Below are 21,291 nucleotides of genomic sequence, written 5' to 3' on the forward strand. Positions count from 1 at the left end.
AGATTATTATTACTTTAGCTGAAAAGAAACCTGAAGAAATGAAAACCTTTAAAGGATATTTATTAGTTTTCTTACAAAACAACCAATAAACGATGCCTTAATGGGAAAGAACAGATAATACAGTGATTAAGATATATACACCAAGAAATATGCGACAATATAAAACAACCAAATAAATAAATACTCATACAGAGGTTTGGGTTTGTGTAGCATTTCAAAATGTTCCCCAATAATAATAGCTGCTTATAACGACCTGACCCATAACTTTATGTTTCATGTATACAATCAGAAGTATAGTGTTACAGACTTTTATAATGTTGTGAAATGATTCAGTGTCTGCAGAATGTGTAGCTCTACAACAACAAGTCACTGTCTCATTAGCCTAGCTTAGCACAAAGACTGGAAGCAGGGGGAAACTGTTAGCCTAGATCTGTGACGGCAGATGCATAAATATGCACTCAAGAAGCCAGATTACTGCAGATGCTTAGCAGAGAACAAATAAATAGGAGTTTATCCAGAAGTGAGTGCAGTTGTATAACTGATGTTAAATATGTTTAATATGCTATCAAGCTGTAGAAAGCTACATTTCCCGCTGCTTTGAGTTTTTGTGCTGAGTGCACAGAGACTGTGGTTCCTTTGTGACGGCGCTCTGCTCTGACGGCTCTGTTGCATCTGGAGGATTCATCGGTGCTGGTTTAACTCTGACTCTTTGGTGTCTGTTTGGTCGTGACGGGGTCTCAACCTCGGCCAATAGGGAGCTGAAGAAACAAAAACAACAGAAGGTTTTATATTGACTGACACAGATCCACACTGAAAATCAACAAGATAACATGTAGCAAAGAGAAGTAGTTTCCTTCTTTGACTTTCATGACGAAAAAGAAGATATGATGGAGTCCTTGAGGCTCAATTTCGGCACATTAAAAGATTTTCAGACCTTTATGTCACTTCTAACACGTGAAAACTAGAAGACTTAAAACCCAGAAACATTTCCAGGCTTTTGAGTTTAAGTGATTAGAAGTTTAACTACAATAATCAGTCCTTCTTACCCTTCTGGAGCAAAGAGATCCGCTCCGACAAGCGCAGACGTTTGGTCGGACACATCGGCTGCCGTACAGACACTTGTGTTCACAGTGAGCTGAGGAGTGACACAACGACAGACACGGTCAAGAGACAAACGTCTCCGTGGGATATTCGTGAAAGCGCATCATTTTCGTGTTTCGTCGGGACACTCACGGATCTGACACAGCGTGCCGTGCCAGCCCGGCGTGCAGTGGCAGGTGTTGGCTCCCACACACTCCCCTCCGTTCAGACACTTCTGCAGGCAGCTGGCTGCGAGGCGACACACGCATCAACACGTTACAGCTGCACTCGAGGACTTGCAAGACTTGGACTTGACTACTCGGAGACTTGAGAGCAAAAACATTACCTGGCCTTGTAAAGCCACACAAACGTCTTGTTTGGTGAGTTTTACAGTAAAGTGACGTAGTTATCAAGCAAATATTCTCTAATTACAGCTGCTCACGTGAGAGGATTTGCTGTTTTTCTCTGTTTTATTTAACTGTTTGCATGTTTTCATTATTAGTTTCACTGCTGGGTGATCTTATGGTTCATTCATTACCTCGACTTATGAGTTTGAGTGTCTGTTGGCTGGATAATTTCATTGTGCTAAAACAAGTTTTGACGTGGACGACACTGAGGGAAAGACAGGCAGTCAGACGTTTGCACTGATGCATCATGGGAGCTAACAGGTTAGACCTGGAAGAGGAGTGTGTTGTAAATGTAAAAACATCTGTACGGGATTCCCGTATCACAGCACTTACGTTTATCACATCTGTTTCCTCGCCAACCCGACGGACAATCGCACACATCTGGGCCGACACACCTGCCGCCGTTCATACACATGGGCTCACACACACCTGCAGAGAGAGAGAACAACACTGCAAATTCAGCTTGTTGATAAAAGAAAGAAGGTTAAAGGACATCATAAGAAAAGGATGAAGAGGATAAGATGTGAGGAAGGAAGGAGAAATAAGAGGATGCAGCGGTGGTGAGAGAGGGAAATAAATTGGTCAAACGAGTGACGACGATGAGGAGGAAGAAAGACTGACTCTTCTCGCATCTCCTCCCGGTGTATCCCTGCAGACAGGAGCAGACGTTGTTCCTTATGCACATGCCACCGTTCTTACAGGGAGGACTGCAGACGGCTGGAGGAAAAAGAATAAAGAAAACACTAAAATCAACCACGAGACAACTTACTGTGTGATCAGAATTCCTCTCAAATTAACTTGGAGCTGCTTATTGACTCATTGATGGCTGAAGTCGTACCATTCTGACACTGTGCGCCGTAGAAACCGTGAGGACACTCGCAGATGTTCGGCCGAGTGCACAAACCTCCGTTGAGGCAGACGGGAGAGCAGAGAGCTGGAGTGGGGAGACGACGGCGTCAGCGTTACAGAGGTGAGGACACACACACACACACACACACTAAGACGCACATAAAAACACACACCCACCTGTCTCACAGGATGGTCCGCTCCAGCCTGTAACACACATGCACTCGTCTGGAGACGCACACTGGCCTCCGTTGTGACAGTGACGGCTGCACACCACTACGACAAAAACAACATCCATCAACATGCTGGTAACAGAAATCACCTTTTTCTTTTTTTAAAGCAAAGAAAATGAAATAACTGTGAACTCACTGGTCTCACATCGAGGTCCGACAAACCCATAAGGACACGAACAAGTCTGCAGTCCCACACAGGTGCCTCCGTTTTCACACGGGGACCTGCACAGAGCTGCAGAGAGGCATTTGAATGAACTATTCATATGTGATGTTATTGGAAGATGCATCGCTGTTAATAGACGTATTTACTGATGGTAAAAACCGGACATTTGTAACTGGATTAAAGCTACTATGTGGAACTTTAACTGGTTGTGAAACCGTCTCAGTTTAAAACTGATTCCTCTTTTTGAGCTCCATAAACGAGCGGTGCAGACTGTCACACCCTGCTGCAGTAAAATGGGACTCTGGTGCACGGAAACACCACCGCTTTGGTCCAACACAACTCGTAAGCTTTACCTTCCTGACAGGTTTCTCCATGAAACCCTCGGAGACAGTGACACACGCCCGGAGCAACGCAAACGCCCCCGTTCACACAGTCCGGCTCACAGATTGCTGAGAAAATGTGGATCACAAACAAACAATATAAGAATACATAAAGGGCTATAATAATCGATGTAAGCCACTTATTTGTTTACCTGTCTGACAGTCGAATCCGGTGTAGCCGGGTTTGCAGCGGCACGTGTTGGGCGCAGCACACTCCATGTTCCTCCCACACGTATGCCTGCAAACAGCTGGATAACAAGACAGATGTTTAACCTAAAAGTGAATGTTTTCTTATCTTGAAACGAGGGATGAAGGCACACGGAGCCGTACCTCTGCATGCTCGTCCATCTCCAGTGTATCCTACGGGACACCGCCCACAGTGGAAACGCTCGTCCGTGGTTGGTTCACAGGGGACACCGGGAAAACACGGCCGGTCGGCGCAGGTCGTTGCTTGTTTGTCGGCCGTCGTGCCGCTCCTCACCGCTGCCTGGATGGAGGTAGATCTTTGTGGCGGGGAGCTGTACGCCGTCTTGCTCGGCGTTGTGAAGGTCAATGCAGGGACCGTCTCCGGTTCTTCAGATCCAGGCTCGGCCTCATCTCCATCAGCGGAGAACTCTGACTCAGACAGCGAGTACGACAGAGCGGTGAGGGCCGCTGTAAGAGGGAAGGCAGGTCTCGGAGGGGTCCAGGGTTTGGCGTGGGTGGACAACAGGTGGTTGAGCTTAGGCTGGGGGGTCTGTTTGGTCTGCGTCCCTTTGCCAGACTGGGTGGATAGGTGAGTAGCGGGCGGCGTTACCTTTGAAGGTGTGGCACCAGTCAATGCTGCTTCAGACTGCTGGGAGAAAATCACGGAATGAAGGACGTTCATGTCGACACATCAAGACGACGCACGGCACCAAAACTCACCTTGGAGGACGTCACACGAGGAACAAATTCCCTGGAGATAGCCGTGCTAGATCTGCCGTATGCCCTGCGGTCGGTTGTGTAGCGGCTGTTGTGGGTGTTTGCGGTGACGTGGAGGGCACCGATCGACGTTCTGGGGACATCTCTGGAGACAGTGACCGCCTCTCTCCTCCCGGTCCCGCCGCCCCTCCCTGAGGTGGGAACCTGGCGCGGCGCGTTGTCTCGGTTCTCTCCGGTGACAGCCCAGGACAGGTGTTTGATGCCGTGCCTGCTGGGCAGGTTGGGCAAGTGGAGCTGAGAGACTTTGCTGCTGCTTCCCTGCGGGGATCGGATGGTCTTGCCGAGCGTCTGCTGCTGAGGAAGGTGATTGGATGCTGAGGAAAGACAGCAGGGTTCAGGACCACAGGAGTATCAGGATAATAACTTCTCCGGTTCAAAGTTTGTGGCCGGGAGCTGATCCAAGAATCAAAGCACCAAAATGTGGTTATTACATCCAGGCAGTCTCCAACCACTTAGAGTGATTCATCTGCTCCAATAAATGACATTCCTTCCAACCAAAAAAACACATAAAACATCAGAACTAAATAAAAGAAGCCCACAATGTTTGGAGGGATTTCACATTACTGACAGATGTTTTCATCTGGATCCTTTTTATTTAGTGCTGTATGTTGATATCCATGCTTGCATTCTGTTATTATTGTGCCAATAGAGATGTCACAAGTTACCTTCTTTTGCGTTCTTCATGCAGACGCGTCCGTTGCCGTAAAGGCCGGGCGGGCAACGGGCGCAGACGTATCCGACATGTGGCGGCCTGCGGTTGATGCATTGAACGCCGGGGAAGCAGGGCCTGCTGGCACACGTAGCCGACACATTCGCAGCCGGAGACGGACCCGATCCTGAGAGACACAAAGTGTGGTCAGTGCTGGATAAACAGAGCAGCAACCAAGCCCTAATAGGTCCTCCTAAGCATCCTGTAGTACGTTTTTAAATACAGTTAAGTTAGCTCAGTAGAGTCCACTACAAACCATTAACATTTTAAATTGGTAGACATTGTTGGAAGCCGTACCTGAAGCTGGTCTGCCACTTCCTGACGGCTGGGCAGGAGTGGATGTCTTTGCTATAGTGTTGCCAACTCCTGAGATGTTCTTGAAAGTGTCTGTGTTGGTGGTGGATGGGTTGAGTTTAATTCCTTGGCTTTTTCTCAAAGCATCGTTGTTTATTTGGGAAACGATTGGTGAACCTGCCGTGATGCTTTTGTTACTATCCGCCTTAGTGAACGCTGGGTTCAGGCTCATCCCTGGAATGCGTCTCAGAGCGGTGGTCTTACTTTGGGACCGGTTAGGGTCGGTCCTCGGAATGGTCTCCCCCGCCTCAGCCCTCGTCTGCGGTGAGCTACCACTCGAGGTCTTCTGGAAAGTGTCCGTCTTTATTTCAGGTGGTTGCAGCAGCAGAACATCTGGTGTCTCGTAGACCGTCGTACGAGGAGCAGATGTGGTGGAGACGGGGACGACTGCTGTATGAAGACGAACACAGATTATATTTTGCACTGCCAAATAAACACTTTATCTGATGCTCTGGAATAACTTCCCCCGTCCACATCGTGATGAACCAACAGCAAAAGGGGATTGAAGAATATACTGAAACGGTTGTTTTCTTAGAAAGACAGACACTCAGCACAAGACCAGACTTTGGAACGAGTTTGTGTAAAGATCTCAACGAGGCATGAGCGCCAGTCACAGCCTATTAACACATTTACAAGCCACGAGCGGAGCAGGAAACACTCAGTGATTGGCAACAAGTCAAGCGAACCCGACTCTGATTCGTCCTGCGTTCGCTCGGCCAACATTTCTTGTTTAAGATTACAGATTACATCATCACTCGACTTTTGAATCCACTTCTCCGACACCTCGTGACTCGACTTTCCTCGCGTGAACTTTTTCACAGCCGAGTAGACTTCTGTTCTCACCCTGAACGGACACGTGAAGTTATGCATCTTTAGCGCTGAACTGAACAAAAGGAGGTGAAATGAGTCAAACCAAAGTCTGCAGAAGATCAGAGGACTGACGAGTAAGCAGCTAAACAAAAGGGGACGAGGACATCCAAGGATCTGTCCTCATGAGTCGACTAAAAAAAGACAAACAGCACATCACTGACAGGAATTTAAGCCGAATGCTTTTTTATGGACGGTAATGTCTTGGAACATACAACTCTGATTTACTCAAAGGACAACAATTTGACATCTCCACAGATTTACAGATTCTTACTTCACTGTAGGAGCTTTACAACTACCAACTATTAGTGACGAGTTAACTGTCATCCGTACACATGCATGTACACAAACATGAGCTGGAAGCAGCGTTTCTCCCACAGCGGCAGTGTTTTCAAAGCGTTAACTCAACAGTAAGCAGTGGCCTCAATTCAGAGCGTATCAGCTGCCATCTGGTTTCCATTCAACACAAGCACTTTAACCCCGCGATGGACAAATGCACCGTCACGTTCTGGACAGTTAGCAGATGCTCTTATCCAAAGTGATTGCGCAACTGCTTGAAATATTTTTTAAATTTTGCAAGACCTGGCTGCAACATTTCAAAGAACACCAGCTGATGAGATCCAGGTGTGAGGGTCTGAGCTATGTCATCATGTATAAGGGCGCTCGTATGTGTGCACTTTAAAATCTTGTGTAAAAATTATTATCGGTAGTTTTAAATAATGTTTTTTGCAATTTAAGAAGAAAAATGTTTGTTAAAACTGAGTGAAATATCTCACTTATTTAAAAATGCATCTGTTCAGTTCTCATTTTATTCACATCTAACGATCAAACTGTGCTCTTTGGCCAACAGATGATTTTGCAAACCTGTAACTGAATATCTTTTAAAACATGTAATGATTCAGCGCCTTGCTCAAGGATACAGTATATTGTTTTTTTGTGCACACAACTGCTGCTGTTTAACGGTGAATATCGTCTTAGCTGCTGTCCTTTTAAACACCTCAAACGTGTTCTCTGTGTGCTCATTCTTACCTGTGCATATTGTCCCATTTCCCAGCATGCCTTTGGGGCACGAGCCGCAGCTATAGGAGCCGAAGCTGTTGAAGCACCGGACTCCTGGGAAACACGGCTTCCTCTCACACTCGTTGACGTCGTCCAGGCACGCGACACCTGCCGAACACACGGTAAGATGTTTCCACCGTCACAAACCGATCCTCTTCAAAACACGTGACGCCACTTTTAACGACTTTTATTAATATCTCACCTTCCGACCCCGCAGGACACTCGCATCTGTACCCGCCGGCGGTGTTGAAGCAGTTGCCGGCCGCGCACGGGGCCGACCGGCATTCGTCCACATCCTGGTCGCAGAGGTCGCCCTGCTTCCCCTCGGGACACACACACAGGTGCTTCCCACTTCCAGCAGGGAAATTGACGTCCGTCACACACGTCCCTCCGTTCTGACACCCACACGGCACCACGTCCATCTGTGTCACAGGTGGAGCAGAGACGGTCAGTAGATAGTTACTAAGCACCTAGACAGGCGTTAGACACTTATACCAAAAGTACTACAGAGACACTCAACGACAAACTCAAAGTGTTTTTAAAAGTCTTAACCTATTTTCAGTTTGTTTTTTTAGTCTATTTGTGCTTTCATGTGTGAATCTTTTACGTGGGAAAAGGGGGGGGACCATCCTGGCTAAATAAAGGTTCAATAAATAAGTTCTATCGCTCCAACTCTACCTCCACAGTGAAGGAGCTCTGGGCGTTGCACTCGTCGGACAGCGTGAAGCGAAATGTCTGACGTCCCTCGTCCTCCTCAGGAAGCGACTGGACCCTCCAGATAAGGAGGCCGGCGGGGGACAGGAAGGCCCCCCTCGGCCCCTCCTCCAGCTGGAAGAGGAGGGCCGAGCCCTCGGGGTCCGACGCCGCAAACTGGAAGACAAAGTTCTCCCCGGCGAATGTCCGCAGGTCGCTTTGAGGCTGGTGGAAGGCCGGCGGCTCGTTGACTGAAGACAGAGGAAACTCTTGAGAAACTTAAAACGAGCTCTTTTGTCAGTTATTCCTTTCTTATTTACGTCTACAAGTCTTTCTGTTTTGGTTCCTGTCCTCAAATGAACTCTTGCAAGAGAGCTCGGATTCCCCCAGGCCGTGTCCTGGAAGGATCATTTTAAACACACATGTTTCCAGCTCCTCTTTCTCTTCTCAACTAGATCATGTGTCATCCACTTACTGAGATCACTCCCTCCAAACAGATGTTTTAAAAGGAGGAACTAATCCCAGGAAACACCTGCTCAGCATGACGGTCAAATGATAAGAAAGTGATTAATAAGATTGTTGCTATCACTGAGATCCTAACGGTCTAGAAACACGTCTGGCATCAATAATAATCAACTTGTTTCAAGACGAATGCAAGTCAAGAGGAACCATTGGGAGGATTCAGACCTGAAGGAAGGCTGGATGTTAGACCGAGCAGTATTACACTATTACAACCGATGGGTTTGTTGAGTGTCAGTCTGTGTAGCTGTGGTGATCAACCGTGTGATTCCCCCCCCCCCCCGTCTCAGGCTGGTTAAGCGACAGGTCAGGGCATGCTGGGAAACCTAAACCTCCGCTCCTTTGATCCGCTAATGGGGACAAACATGACCAAAGTTGGACGACGACCGCGGTAACGGAAAGATAAATACTGTTCTTCCTGTTAGTCATCATTAGTGGGCTACAAGCTGAGTCGAAAACACGTCCCGGAGGAACAATGTTGTCGAAAAGAATCACTGACGGTGACTGAAATGTTGACCGTGTCCAAGCTTGATGATGTATGGGGGGAAACAAACGTTTTTTATTTCTAAGATAAGTTGTTTGTACCTTGATTCACAGACCAGCTGAATTTGGAGCTTTCCGGGTTGCAGAGGAGGCAAGGGCTGCTGGGACTGGAGACTCCCTCTGCAAAACACATCCCGTCGATGTTACACGTCCTCTCCTGGCAACCACAGACAAAGGTTTGTCATATTTACAATAATCTTTTAAAATGCTGACATGTTGACGCAGCTTCCAGAAATTGTAAAACCTATTTCTTTTTTTTTCTTTGGAGATGCCGGGTACATAACAGGAAATCCACCTTTAGATACACATCGTCTCTGCTCAAGCTAATTCAATTTAGTTGAGTTTGGCAAGAAAAATCTCTCGGTGTCTTTCTGCAGTGGCATGTGTTCACTCCAGGTTGTTTGCAAGGTTACATGCTGTCCTGCCTCCATTCCCATACACAACAGGAACCACTCTGCACCTTTGTTGGGCTTTTAAAGAGCCAGCTGCAGCGTGTTTGGAGCAACGGAAACCACACAGTCTCTGGTTTAGTTATTCATAACATATAAACACCCACTGAATTACATCTGTCTCCTAAATCTACTAGAGAGTCCAAGTTTTCCTGTGTTGAATTGTCATGTGAATGATGACTTTCCTCCCTGAAAAAGGTTGGTGAAAGATCTGACTTACCTACTCACAACTTGAACCGTTTTCACTCGAGGCACAGTGAGTAATCTAATGTTTGGAGCCGTCAGTGTGGAGGAGGAAAAACGCGTATTTCTTTTTGTATGCGAGTTACCTTTAACTTACAGAGTCCTGAGCGCGATGCCTCGCAGACCTGGCAAACGCCGTCGTAGATGGTCAGCACCTTGGCCTGGCTGTACTGGGAACCATCATTGGTGACCTGCAACAGGAAAGAGAGGAGCTGACATGGGGGGGGTGGGGGGCGGAGCTTGAAACAAAACAGCCAACAACCAACAAACAAGAGACGTTACTTTAATCTCCCAGCGTGCGTATGGTTTGTCGTCCATCATGAAGTCTTCTGTGTTGACGGCTGTGTTGCTCAGAGATGGAACAGCACAGTCTAGAGCTTTGGAGCCAAGGAAGGTGGCTTTGGTTCTCTGTTTCTCCCCTTGAACCCAAACTCCGTTCATGTACTGTGGAGGCAGATCAACACAATTCAGAGGAAATATCTTTTGGGGTAAAAACGGACCTTTTGACCCTTAGCTGTTCCTCACCTTCAGTCTGTTGGCGTGGCAGCTGAGGTCGGGAGAGTCGATGAAGCCGAGGCCGAAGACTCGAACGCTGCGACAGTTGACGGCTCGGATGTCACACAGTCCACTGTTCTCCAAATCCGTCAGCTCTACCGGCTGGCCTGTCAGAGGAGAGATTATTGATCAACGGAAAGAGAGAACATTAGTTCAGCAGAGAAATGCTTTTTTTCTGCAAAAGTCTGCACGGTAAAAACATAATAATCAACCTGCTGAACCCATTAAGGATTGGAGCAACCGTCGCCGGATACTCACTGATGGCCAGGCTGCAGTCGTAGAAGCTGTGGCTGGGAAAGCACTGGCAGCCCCACTCTGTACACTCTCCGTTACCGTTGCAAAAATTGGGGCATCGCAGCGCTGTCACCACCTCCCTGGACGTTCCCAGAGGACCAGCCACCTCCAAGGCTCTCTGGGTCCGGTTTTCCAACAGCCTCCTCTCACACTCATTCTCCAGGTAGGGCAGCAGCGCCTCCTCCCAGCCCAGGTCGTCTTTGAGCTGCAGGTCCAGAATGCAGAGATCCACCGCCTCCTCTAGGCGGCGTCCCAGCAGCCCCCGGCACACTGCACCAACAGTGGAGTTGGCCAAAGCCATCCGGCACACCTCGAGAGCCTTGGCTGAGGTCAGGCCGCTCGGCGTTGGCCACTGTGGTTGCACCTCCGGCCGGGCTTCCGCCAGGTGGTCCTCAGGGAAGAAGTAGGCAAAGTTCTCCAGATCCGCCTGGCTGAGGCTCTGAGCAGCGAAGACGGGCTCGAACCCAAATGACGCCTGTCTCCTCTGCCTGCCAGTGGAAAGCAGAAGATCCTCCCTGAGCTCACCGTCCAGTTCAAGATCATCGTTTTGATGGTGCTCGGCATGAAACCGAAGGTGTCTCCTCTCCAGAGGATGAGCGTTAAAGGCGGACATATCCAGGATGCTCTCCTCTCTCTCCGGACTCTCGATGTATTCCACTGTTGTGTCCATAGAGGGAAACACAGATGTGTAATCCACATTATCGTGTGCTATGCAGTTGGAGTGGGCGGACGGATTGTACAAGTTCCTCATCCCTCTGCCGGCGTGATGAGAAGCGCTGTATCCTTTCTGGCACTGACAGAAAGGCCTCCTGACCTCTTCAATCGTCCCGGGAGGTGTCCTGTCAAACAAACTCTCGCCGGGAGCAATCCTAGCCCACACGCAAAGAAAGAAAGAAACAGCTCTGTGTAGAATCTACGATCGCCAAATCAGGTCCTAACAAAGCTAAAGTTGAATAACAAATCATTTGTATTTGTCCCAGACTGACCTCCAGTCCTCTATGAAGCGATGCAGGTCATCCGGGCCGTAGGAGCCCCCGTCCGAGCCGTGGAAGTCGTTGTTGCCGTTGTGGTCGAAGGTGCCGCAGAGGCCTTGCGTGTTGCTGTAGTCAACGCTGGGCACCCGCACGGACAGGCTCATCCCCCAATCGCCAACATCGGCCCTAACAAAGGCCCCGGAGGGAAAGATCAACTACGAGAGGAGAGTCACATCCAACAGCGTCATTAACAATAATCTCCTCATGCAAGAAAAAGCAAACATTTAAACTGAAAGAGCTGCGCATTCTTGGTTAAATTCTTGACGGTTCAAGCATGAACACAGCCGATGATGTTTCCCGGGAAGCAAAATAGCGTGCAAAGATTTTCCAAACAAATCTGCACCAGTGTCAAAATGTTGGGATACCTACGGTGACCTTCTTCCCCTGGTGGGACTCCAGCACCCTGACTCGACTGCCCTCCCTGTCGCCGAGGGTCCTCAGGGTGAGCTGCGGCCTCGTCTCCTGCGGCTGGCCGTTGCACATGTCAAAGACGGCGAGATCGTTCCCCTCTCGCACCGCGACGCCGCAGTTGCAGGCGACGCCGTAGTGACGGCTGCCGCAGTCCCACTGGCGGGAGTGGACCTCAAACTCCCTGACGAGGCTCCGGTAGAGGACAAAGGTGCCAGTCTGGTGGTTTTCATAACGCCTGGGCAGAAGGACATACAGATGTTCTACCGGGCCAAACTTTAAGTTCTCTTTAACGCCTGCGAATAACCAATTTAAGAGGTCAATTACCTGCCGTCCAGAGTAATGACGTGTGGGTCAGTCAGAGAGTAGCAGATGGAAGTAGGAACGTCCTGGACCGTGACCTGGGGGGAGGTTAGGAGAGCAAAGATGAGGTGTGGGGGGGGGGGGGGGGGCTCCACCCTGGGACCCTCTGACCCTGGGCTTTGATGTTTTCACCAAACACAGATGGGAAAACTCCCTTCAGAGACGCGCTGTCTGGAGGGCTGACATCATGTCTTGCGTAACGCTACAGCTTGTGTGGACGCAAGTAACGGCTACGCAGAGCAGCGCTCTTTAAACATGATGTCAACCCATCAAACAGGCACACAACCCCCCCCCCCCCCCCCCCTGACCCCTCCATCTTCATAAAGCACTGTATAAAGATGTGTGTATACATAAACAGTTTCACAGAGAGACCTGTAATTACAGCCGTCTTTCTCATTAAAGTAATACTTGGATAATTATATGACTCTGCTGTTTTCTACATTTACTTTTGGTGCCCTCTTAAGAAATTCCCTCTAGGATTCCTGGAATACCCAAGGGGCCACTGGAACCTCCTCAAAGACCCCTTGGGCATCCTCAAGCAGTCCAGGAACCCCTGTAAGGACCACGTAATATGCAGTTTGCATACCACAGGACCATAAGGGCCACTGAAGAGCTTCGGCTACACATTTTAACTAATCCCTGGAACTTCTTATGTGATCTAGATGATTAAATAATCTCACTCTCTCTCTTTGAATCATCTTTGAACGTGGAAAGAAAATTCCTGTTAACTCACTTTCAGAGACGTCGGGACGTAGCTTCTCCAGAGTCGCGGTGCGCTGGGTCCGGGCAAAACGCCGATCAGACTCGGGCGATTCCCGTCCCGCGTGAAGTCGGTGACAGCGGTGACGAACACTGCTGCCCGGCCACAGCTGCCCGCTCTGCAGGCGTTGGGCTGCAGCTCTAGCTGGCAGGCGGACAGCGCCACATTTGGGGCCTCGTGTTCAAGACCGTCTGTGGATGTCAACACAGCAGTGAGTTAGTGTTAACGGACGGCACACAGCTGCCTGCAGAACCGTTATAATGTCTTCCTGAGCTGGCTTTCATGTGATGATGTACGGGGCAAGTCGGAGCACAGCAGATGAGGAACCACGAGACAAGCGTGCAGAGTTTTCTGCACGAATTTACAAATAATTATACGAATAAGAGTATGTTTGGTCAGCTGTGGTTGTTGCAGGCTCATCCTGTTGCCAACATTAAGATTTTGTCTCCAAACAACTTAACAAGATGTTTAACTTTCAGTTAACTCAAACACTCTTCCTGTTTTCCTGCAGGTCTGTCTGACCTGGGTCGCGGACGCTCAGAGCCAGAGGGACTCCACACTGGCGGCCGTGGTCGGCGCCGTAGCAGGGGATAGGCACTGTGCTGTGCACGGTCACCTCGTGCTCTTTGCTGTTCTCGGCTATGTGGAGCGAGTCTGGAGAAAACTGAAGACAAAGAGGGAACAAAGAGCCTTTGGTGAGTTTGACTTGGCGTTTTCTACAGTGGCTCTCAAATGCGTTGGTTTGGATCGGAGTAGAACCATAACACAGAGATGTTTACCTTCAGGCCAGCGTAGAAACCCTCGCTTTCTTTTGGAGGAGACCTGCTGTGGCTGGAGTTGGCTCTGAAAGTCGACACGCTGCAGGAGAACTGCAAGAAAGACATCACTGTTAATCCATAAAATAACACGTAAGAGAAGTTAAAGATAAAAGTTATAGTAGAGTTTCAATCCCTCTATCAGAGACTCAAAATGTATTTAAACATTTAAATAAACTGAAAAAGTATCAAAGCATTTCCCCACGTAGCGCCACTAACATTTAACTCGCTCTCATGGTTTGAAAAGAAAAATGAATCTGACCCTTGACCCAACTCAGCTGCGACATCAACATGTGTTAAAGAAAGGCTCCGTGAGCGAGCCCAGCCCTCTGCAACATTACCCAAACATGGACGACGAGCACAATGGTCCACAGCTGTACGAGGGGCATCGCCTCGCTTTCACACAGCATCACGTTGGAAATCTAATAACTTCATGTTTCCTGGCGAGAGATAAGTCCTCCAGGAAACGAGAGCCGTCGGCAGCCTCTGGCCTCTGAGGCTGTGCAGCAGACGTTTAATTATAACAATTATTACGCCCAATGCAGAAAAGAAATTCAGCTGTAAGAGAGAAACTATGAAGGAGCAAGCAAACGACTGATTCCTCGTTTCCTGAGCGATTACTCCGTTTTCTCTTGTAGGTTGATGTTCCTGGTCTGATTTAAATATGACTTATGGTCTTGACGCACGAAGCAGACCTCAAAGGACTTGCAGTAACTGCTCTGAAGTCTGTATTCAAACGCCACCATGAGTCTGCTTTGCCTTTTCTGTGCTTTGTCTTCCTGCAGAAGAGCCGACGCTCCAACCTCCCAAATCGTCCAACTTCCCGTTTTAGAGCAGAGAACTGGAACTGAACATGTCAGCATTGAACCCCAAAATCTGTGCTGTTAAGTTTAAAAGAAAATAGCAACTCTGCTGTGCAAGTTGTCGAAGACAACAGTGTAAAGAAGCAGCTTTATTGTATGTGTGCGTTTGTCTGTGTTCACATACCTGACCCCAGAACTCACAGATTAAATGTGAAGCATGTGAAGCGAGGCTTTCCCAACCTGCAACTGATTTAACTTCCCCACCCTCCTCTTTCCTTCTAACTGGATATGACACACGCCTCTCCGCCGTTGCCTTTTAAGGATGAACCCAGGCAGAAAGAGGTCAGCATGATCCGCAGCTTACGTTCCCCACTTTCAGGGGTCAAACCCTCTCACACACACACATGCGCGGTCTGGCAGGAATTACCGTTTCTCCGAGCCTGAAGTGGACGCCATCCATCTCCACCACAGAGAAGGGCTTCAGTGTGGATTCCTGCCTGATCTCGGCCTTCATGCTTTGGCCGATGTGTCTGGCCCAGACCACCTGGAAGCCCAGTGGCTGGTTCCACGGCGGCGGGTTGAAGGAGCACCTCAGGTGGACACTGTGGCCGATGAGCTCCGGGGTGATAACGGGCCGGGACGGCAAGGACGGGACGGCAGCTGAAAACAAAATAAAAAAATTGTCAAAAAATTTGGAAAATTAAAGAATTGCTTTGATTTAAAAGAAATTTGGCATTATTATGTATTATAATCTGCTTAGAGCTGGAAGCTAACTTAACGGTACAACTCTCCAGTAAATTAAATATAACATTCTTCATACTACACTAAGAATCTGTGGTTTAAGCAGAAGCCAACATTCTCAGACTCTCACCTTTGCATCGGCCGTTGACTTCTACCTCACCTGGCGGGCAGAGTCTGGGTCCCACATCTGGAGTAACTGAAACATCAGATTCATTTCTCGTTATTAAGGTGCACAAACATTGGCCGGTATATCGTTAGCAGCTTTAAAAAAAGATCTCAGTTAAGAATATAGTTATCGGCATCAAAAACAAAAATGTCAGGAAGTGGTTCCTAATAGCAACAAAGCACTTTGAGCTCAGACTCTCCTGGAGTGTGGACCATCTCAGCGTGTTCACCTTTAGCGCAGTATCCCATGCACCCTTGTGTGGGCTGCAGCCGGTACACCAGGAACTCGCCGCAGTTCCGCACCGTGATGGGGATGCGGAAGAGGCAGCAGTCCTTGGTGCTGCCGTGGAAGAACTGCCAGGTGGCGCACGCAGAGAGCTGGCGGACCTCGCCGGGCCGCGGCAGGGGGGAGTCCTTCAGAGAGAGCCACACCGGAGCTTGTGTACCACAGCGGTTCATCTGCAGGGGGGAGGGGGTGTCAACAGAAACAGTCATTACCTGCAGCGAGGGGGTCATTAAACTCTCCACCTGAGCTGAAGGTGCTCATTAACCCGACCTGCTGGGTGATGTTTGTGCAGGCAGGTGGTTTTATTTACTGATTTTGGACGACCAAGTAGTCAGACACAGAGGTAGATGTGAAGGACTTCTTTGGCAGAGCTCAGCTGCCATTTTTGGCCTCTTACCTCAACGCAGGTGGTCGGCATCTCCGCCGGCTTGTTGTTGATCCTGAATCTGTACCAGCCCGGAGACAGCGAGTGGTCACAGATCAGGTCCTGGATGGCCGTGTCCTGGATCTCCGTGGAGTCGAAGTCGACGCTGCGATAGGGATTACGCAAAGTCCGATGACCTCCCGGGTAACACTCCGGAGCTGAGAGCAAGGATGGTGGAAATCACACACTGATTCTGCAGATATTATGTGTTTAAGTTGGTTAAAAAACACCTTTCTGGATGCAGTTTAATGAAGAGGAAATGAAAACTGGAGAACCACAGCAGGTTTACCCTGGAGTCATGTCTTATCTTAGACTTTTGTTTCCCATGATGTTTCGTCTATCTTTATCACAAACAGCAGGACTGAGTCTGACTGTCCTCGGCTTCACTGACTTTTCTCTCTCTCAGTACACTGGAGGCAAAAGGCTTCATATAAAGGGTGTGGATGTTTATTCTTGGCCTTGGGATTCGTAATTTGATAAAACAATCTTTGTTACGGTCAACTTTCCTGCACCTTCAAAATGGATCCTTTGGAAAACAAAACCACGCAGCTGCTCAATCCTGCTGTTGGAAAATCACAAACGGATACAAATTGATGAAAATACCAAAAAAAAGAGACACAGAACTACCGTGAGACATGAAATGACCAAAACAAGACAGAAAGACAACCAAGAGACGCAGAATACGACCTCTAAGAGACGTAAAACTTCTACAAAGAGACAGATTACCACCAAAAAGGGACGCAATACGACCAACAGATCGACCTAAACCTTCAACACAAGGTCTATCACAGCTGTGCTCTTGAGTGACTGGAACAAACTCAGTTAAAGGTTGTAATTGAGCATATTTTAACAAGCTACATTTTGAGTATATACCTGTAACTGTCATACATTAGTGACATAATTCTTGTCATTAGGACATGACAGGAATTGTTGGCACATTTGCTCCTTAAAGCTGTCAGTGGGAATTGAGGAGATGAGCAGGAAGGATCATTTCACCCCCGGAGGTTATCTAAATTGTTAAGAATAACAGACATTCCTGTGAGCCTCTCGCCTCTCTAAACTCCCCCCCCGGGAAAGGACGATCAAGCCAATGGCGCATGACTGGCCTCTGCAGCTGCAGGCTGAATTTATTTGAGCAGAACATGTAGTTTTCCACACTAGCACACTCAAAAGCTCCACATCTGTCAAGTGAAAATGGTCAAAGTCGTCAACAGAGGCTTTTCTTCACAAAGCGAAACAAAAAAAAGCAAGCAGTCTGCTCTTTCTACTTTCCCCTGTTTGAGTTTGATTGTGGCGGCTGAGCAAAGCCACATCGGGGAAAACAAACAGTCGGGGTATTTAGGGTGTTTTGAGACCGTCAAAGTCTTGAATGGACCGGGCAGGGATACTGCTGGTGATCCCAAACCCAAACAAGGTCTTACAGGCTGGTCTTCACGTTGACAGGCCCCTTGAAAGCCAAATCTCTTGTTTACGTCGCCGCATGTCTGCGTGTTCGCCTCGTCTGGAAGCTCCACCGACGAGACTCCGGGTCACAGGTTGTCCAAACATCCAGGTTTTCCAGGCAGGAGGACAATCGGCGAGGCTTTGGCTGCTGGCTAAACTGGTCCACTTGGCGGCTTAATGAGTTTACAGAGCCGAAGGGGAGGGGGCGGTGAGCTAATGAAGCAGACCCCAGGAGGGGGGGGATCCCACTGGGAGGGAGGCCCTCAGCAGCCCAGATGTGCAGGGACTTCTGCAGGTTCTCAGGAAATAAGATTAATTTGAAAGAGCGTGGCGTTAACACAACTGAGGCTACGGGTCTTTTCCCCCCCAGACGGCCTGTCACTCACCACGGAAACAAACGGTCAGACCGACTCATTATCACTAATTATCAAAGCAGTTAGGAAACACTTCACACGCTTGTACTTAGGAGGGGTTGGAGGATTTTTAAAGCACGATCAGGAAAGATTTTAGGATGAAGCTCCTGACGGCTTCATAACTTTTCTTTGTATTCTTATCGAGGTAAAATGTCTCAAACTAAACCCTGCAAAAGAGGAAAAAGAGACAAAACTGTGAGACATTGGATCGTCCGACATGCTCGCGGCTGATTGACCAACACTAAAAGATCTCAAAAAGCATCGAATGGATTTAAGAAATGTAGTTGACAAAATGTTAATCTTCTTTAGCTAACACGCTAAAATAAGATGGTGAACATGGTAACCTAAACGTGTTAGCGGTTTCAACCCTTAGTGCTGTAGACGTTCTGTAAACTCAGCCAACCAAAGCAGAGTAATTGCACATCACTCATAAATTGTGTTTGTGCGTAAGAGAAAATTAAAAATGTCAGAAAACTGGAGAATGAGGCTGAAGGTATTTTATAAACCAGAGGGAATAAGCACATCTCTTTCAGCAAGTTACACCCACACTGTTTGAAATGTGTCCCCCGGAGGTACAGGAGTGTCGGTAGACTTTATTTTGGAACACAAATGTCTTTCTTGTAGCAAAGCTGTGCGAGGACCCACAGAGTTTCCTTTTACGATGTCCTGCCTCAAAGTTTACGACCGCAGAGCTTTGATGTGTCACTGGACGCCCCGGAGACAAAGACATGAGCCGGATGGAAGACAGGGTGGCATGCTGGACTGACCGAGACAGCAGCTTTATGTTCAAGTCAAACAAAGGTTATCAGCCAGAGAAAGGCATGATGGGAGATGAGTTTACTGGATTATGTTTATGTTTCGATGACATGCTGCATGTTTATGAGAACTGATGTTGCTTTATTTCCCTTTGTTGTTTTTACTGCACTTTTCTTTAGTAATCCTGATAAATTGAGTTCAATGTGCTGAATAATATTTAAAAAAAGAGAACTTCATCTCCCCACAAAGCAACTTCTTTGTTGAATTATCAAATCATCTCCAAAAGATTCCCTGGTCACGAGCACAACAACTGCTGCTTGAGTTAAGAAACTTTTACTATTAAAGATTTTAACCTGACAAACATTGAGTTTCATTGAGCTGAAGCACCTTTTAGTTTTTCTGCTGTCTCAGTAATGTTCTCTGTCCTCTGCGTGACTTGCTCTCATCTCTCCTCTCTGAAGGTCCATCTAACCTCTGGACCTGCTGAGTGACAGGAATGCAGCCTCACGGGCCAAGTCATGCAGCTCTGCAGGATCTGCTGCTAACAGGTAATGTCTTCTTTTTATTTGATGAAATAACGATTTGAAGCGGAGACTCTGGGTTGCTTTAGACATCTCCATCTACTTTATGTCCCTGATCATGAAGATGAAAAGTAGTTTTGTGTCTTCATGGCAGCTGAACCATTTGGAAATCATAAGGTTTTTTGTTTTAAGCCATAACTTGAGCCATACAAAGTCTGCTTTCCACTTACCATGTTGCGCGAACGCTCCTAATGACACGACCCACAGCAACGCGATGCGTAAATATCCAGAGGACAGCATGCGCTCCGAGCAAAATGCGCAACATTCCATGGCTGCGGGCCCGGGTTTAAGAGATGTAGTCTGGCTTCAGTCGGCGGGTCCCATTGAGAGTTTGGAGAAACGGTGCGAAAGTGGCGCAAACTGTAGTTGTTCCCCTTCTCCCGCTTGATAATTAGAGAGAAAAAAAGCTTTCGATTTGCGCTCCGCTCGCCGGATAACTGCGGCTTTGCTGTGCAAACGGCGCAAGATGAGCAAAAAAGAGGCGGGAGGAGGCACTAAACCACCGAGGAGTGTGCTCCTATAGGTGGGTCCTCTGTGATCCCAGTCTCTCCATCCACATCACGTGCAGACACATCAATAAGTGCTCCATGTCTTCCGTCCTAATGAAAGCTGAACTCGTCCCAGCAGCGTCTGAACTGTTTCGACTCGCTGCTATGGAACCACGAGGCACGGATCCGTGCGTGAAAGTGAGCGACATGTAAGTGAAAACGTCAGATGAAGATAATCAGAGACGCATGTGCTGCTGCCACATGTCGACATCTCTGTCTGACTCATGTTGGAAGAGTTTCTGCATTTCCTGCAAATCCCTAAAATCACAAAAAGGACAAACATGGATTTAGTGTAAAAAAAAACAAAGAAAAACATTCACTTCAGACATCTGCACATATACATTGTACATACACGCAGTATTCTGCAGCTGGTAGTACTCAGTGTACTTGTGTACACTCACAGCATGTCAGCAGCTGTAGAGGAAGTTCGTGCTGCCTCAGGCTTTAATTTGGAGAAACATGAGGATAAAATGATGCAATGAAATTAATTATTAACAGTATGGACATGTGTATGAAAGGCTTCATTTAAACACAAAAGAGTGTTTTTTTGGGGGGGGGGGGTTAGATTTAAAGCAGAGTATAGTGTATTTATGTCATATTGTATCATCGTGTGTCTCTTATGCTGCTATATAAAGTTATACAGCAGGAATTATTAAACGAACAGAATGATCAAAACCAGATGCATCTATGAAGAGATGCAGAACAACTACAAAGTGATGCAAAAGGACTTCAAAGAGATGCAAAAGGACTTCAAAGAGATGCAAAAGGACCAAAACTAGATGCAAAATGACTACAAAGACGCAAAATGACTAAACAAAGACACAAAACAACTACAAAGAGATGCAAAAGCACCAAAAAGCATGATGCAAATGCAGAAGGAGCAAAGACGTATCTCTTTGTATTCGTGGCTCTTGTTCTTATGAGGTGGGGGGCCTTTACATTTCTGTGCCCAGGGGCCCATTTTCTCATATTCAATAACTGCAGTGTGCTGTCCTCTCTCTCTCTCATCCTAAAGCACCACTGAGTTCATGACCTCTACATGTGACTGAAAACAGGGGGAGTGTAAAGTAAATATCAGGTGCTGGAGGCTTCAGAGACTAAAGGACACACCGCTCCGCTAAATACAAGACCTGCGAGGAGCAGCAGGTGTTCTGCGCTCGCCTTTTCATTCACACTTCACCTCAGTACTGTGAGAAAGTCTCACAGCTTCAGTTTTCACACTTGGCTCTGAGACATTACATGTTTGAACATTCGGGGGAGAGGTTTCCTCAACCTGACACAGTGGACATAAACTGAAGCTTTTCTCCTTTTATACACCTCCCTGCTGCTGCTGCACTAGAGTTTGTCTGTTAACTTTCCGACTTGTCCTGCATGTGTTCAGAAGTTGCCATCTC

At 47.8% G+C, this 21,291-nt stretch overlaps 2 protein-coding genes across 2 annotated transcripts in view; one reads left to right on the top strand and one right to left on the bottom strand.

The window, feature by feature from the left end:
• Window positions 1-19,619, bottom strand: LOC306715261 (von Willebrand factor D and EGF domain-containing protein; the record flags this gene model as incomplete). The annotated part of the gene is made up of 33 exons (XM_079185576.1): window positions 1-758; window positions 1,047-1,135; window positions 1,234-1,329; window positions 1,821-1,916; window positions 2,109-2,204; window positions 2,326-2,421; window positions 2,514-2,609; window positions 2,703-2,798; window positions 3,083-3,178; window positions 3,262-3,357; window positions 3,440-3,941; window positions 4,016-4,386; window positions 4,738-4,908; window positions 5,079-5,525; window positions 7,032-7,169; window positions 7,264-7,483; window positions 7,740-8,005; window positions 8,859-8,973; window positions 9,595-9,699; window positions 9,791-9,952; window positions 10,034-10,170; window positions 10,322-11,226; window positions 11,344-11,546; window positions 11,761-12,037; window positions 12,127-12,200; window positions 12,896-13,113; window positions 13,445-13,586; window positions 13,702-13,791; window positions 14,968-15,200; window positions 15,412-15,477; window positions 15,677-15,905; window positions 16,130-16,314; window positions 19,520-19,619. 33 exons carry the CDS (start codon window positions 19,617-19,619, stop codon window positions 738-740), a joined length of 6,234 nt encoding a protein of 2,077 aa, XP_079041702.1. The 3' UTR covers window positions 1-737.
• The window catches only part of LOC306715262 (nucleotide-binding oligomerization domain-containing protein 1-like), a gene marked incomplete at its 3' end in the record, with an annotated part of 11,930 nt that continues 9,923 nt past the window's right edge, over window positions 19,285-21,291 (top strand). Inside the window, exon 1 of the mRNA XM_079185577.1 lies at window positions 19,285-19,316. The remainder of the gene's footprint in view (window positions 19,317-21,291) is intronic.

Source organism: Pholis gunnellus (assembly GCF_910591455.1).
Source record: "Pholis gunnellus genome assembly, chromosome: 24".
Classification (NCBI taxonomy): Eukaryota; Metazoa; Chordata; class Actinopteri; order Perciformes; family Pholidae; genus Pholis; species Pholis gunnellus.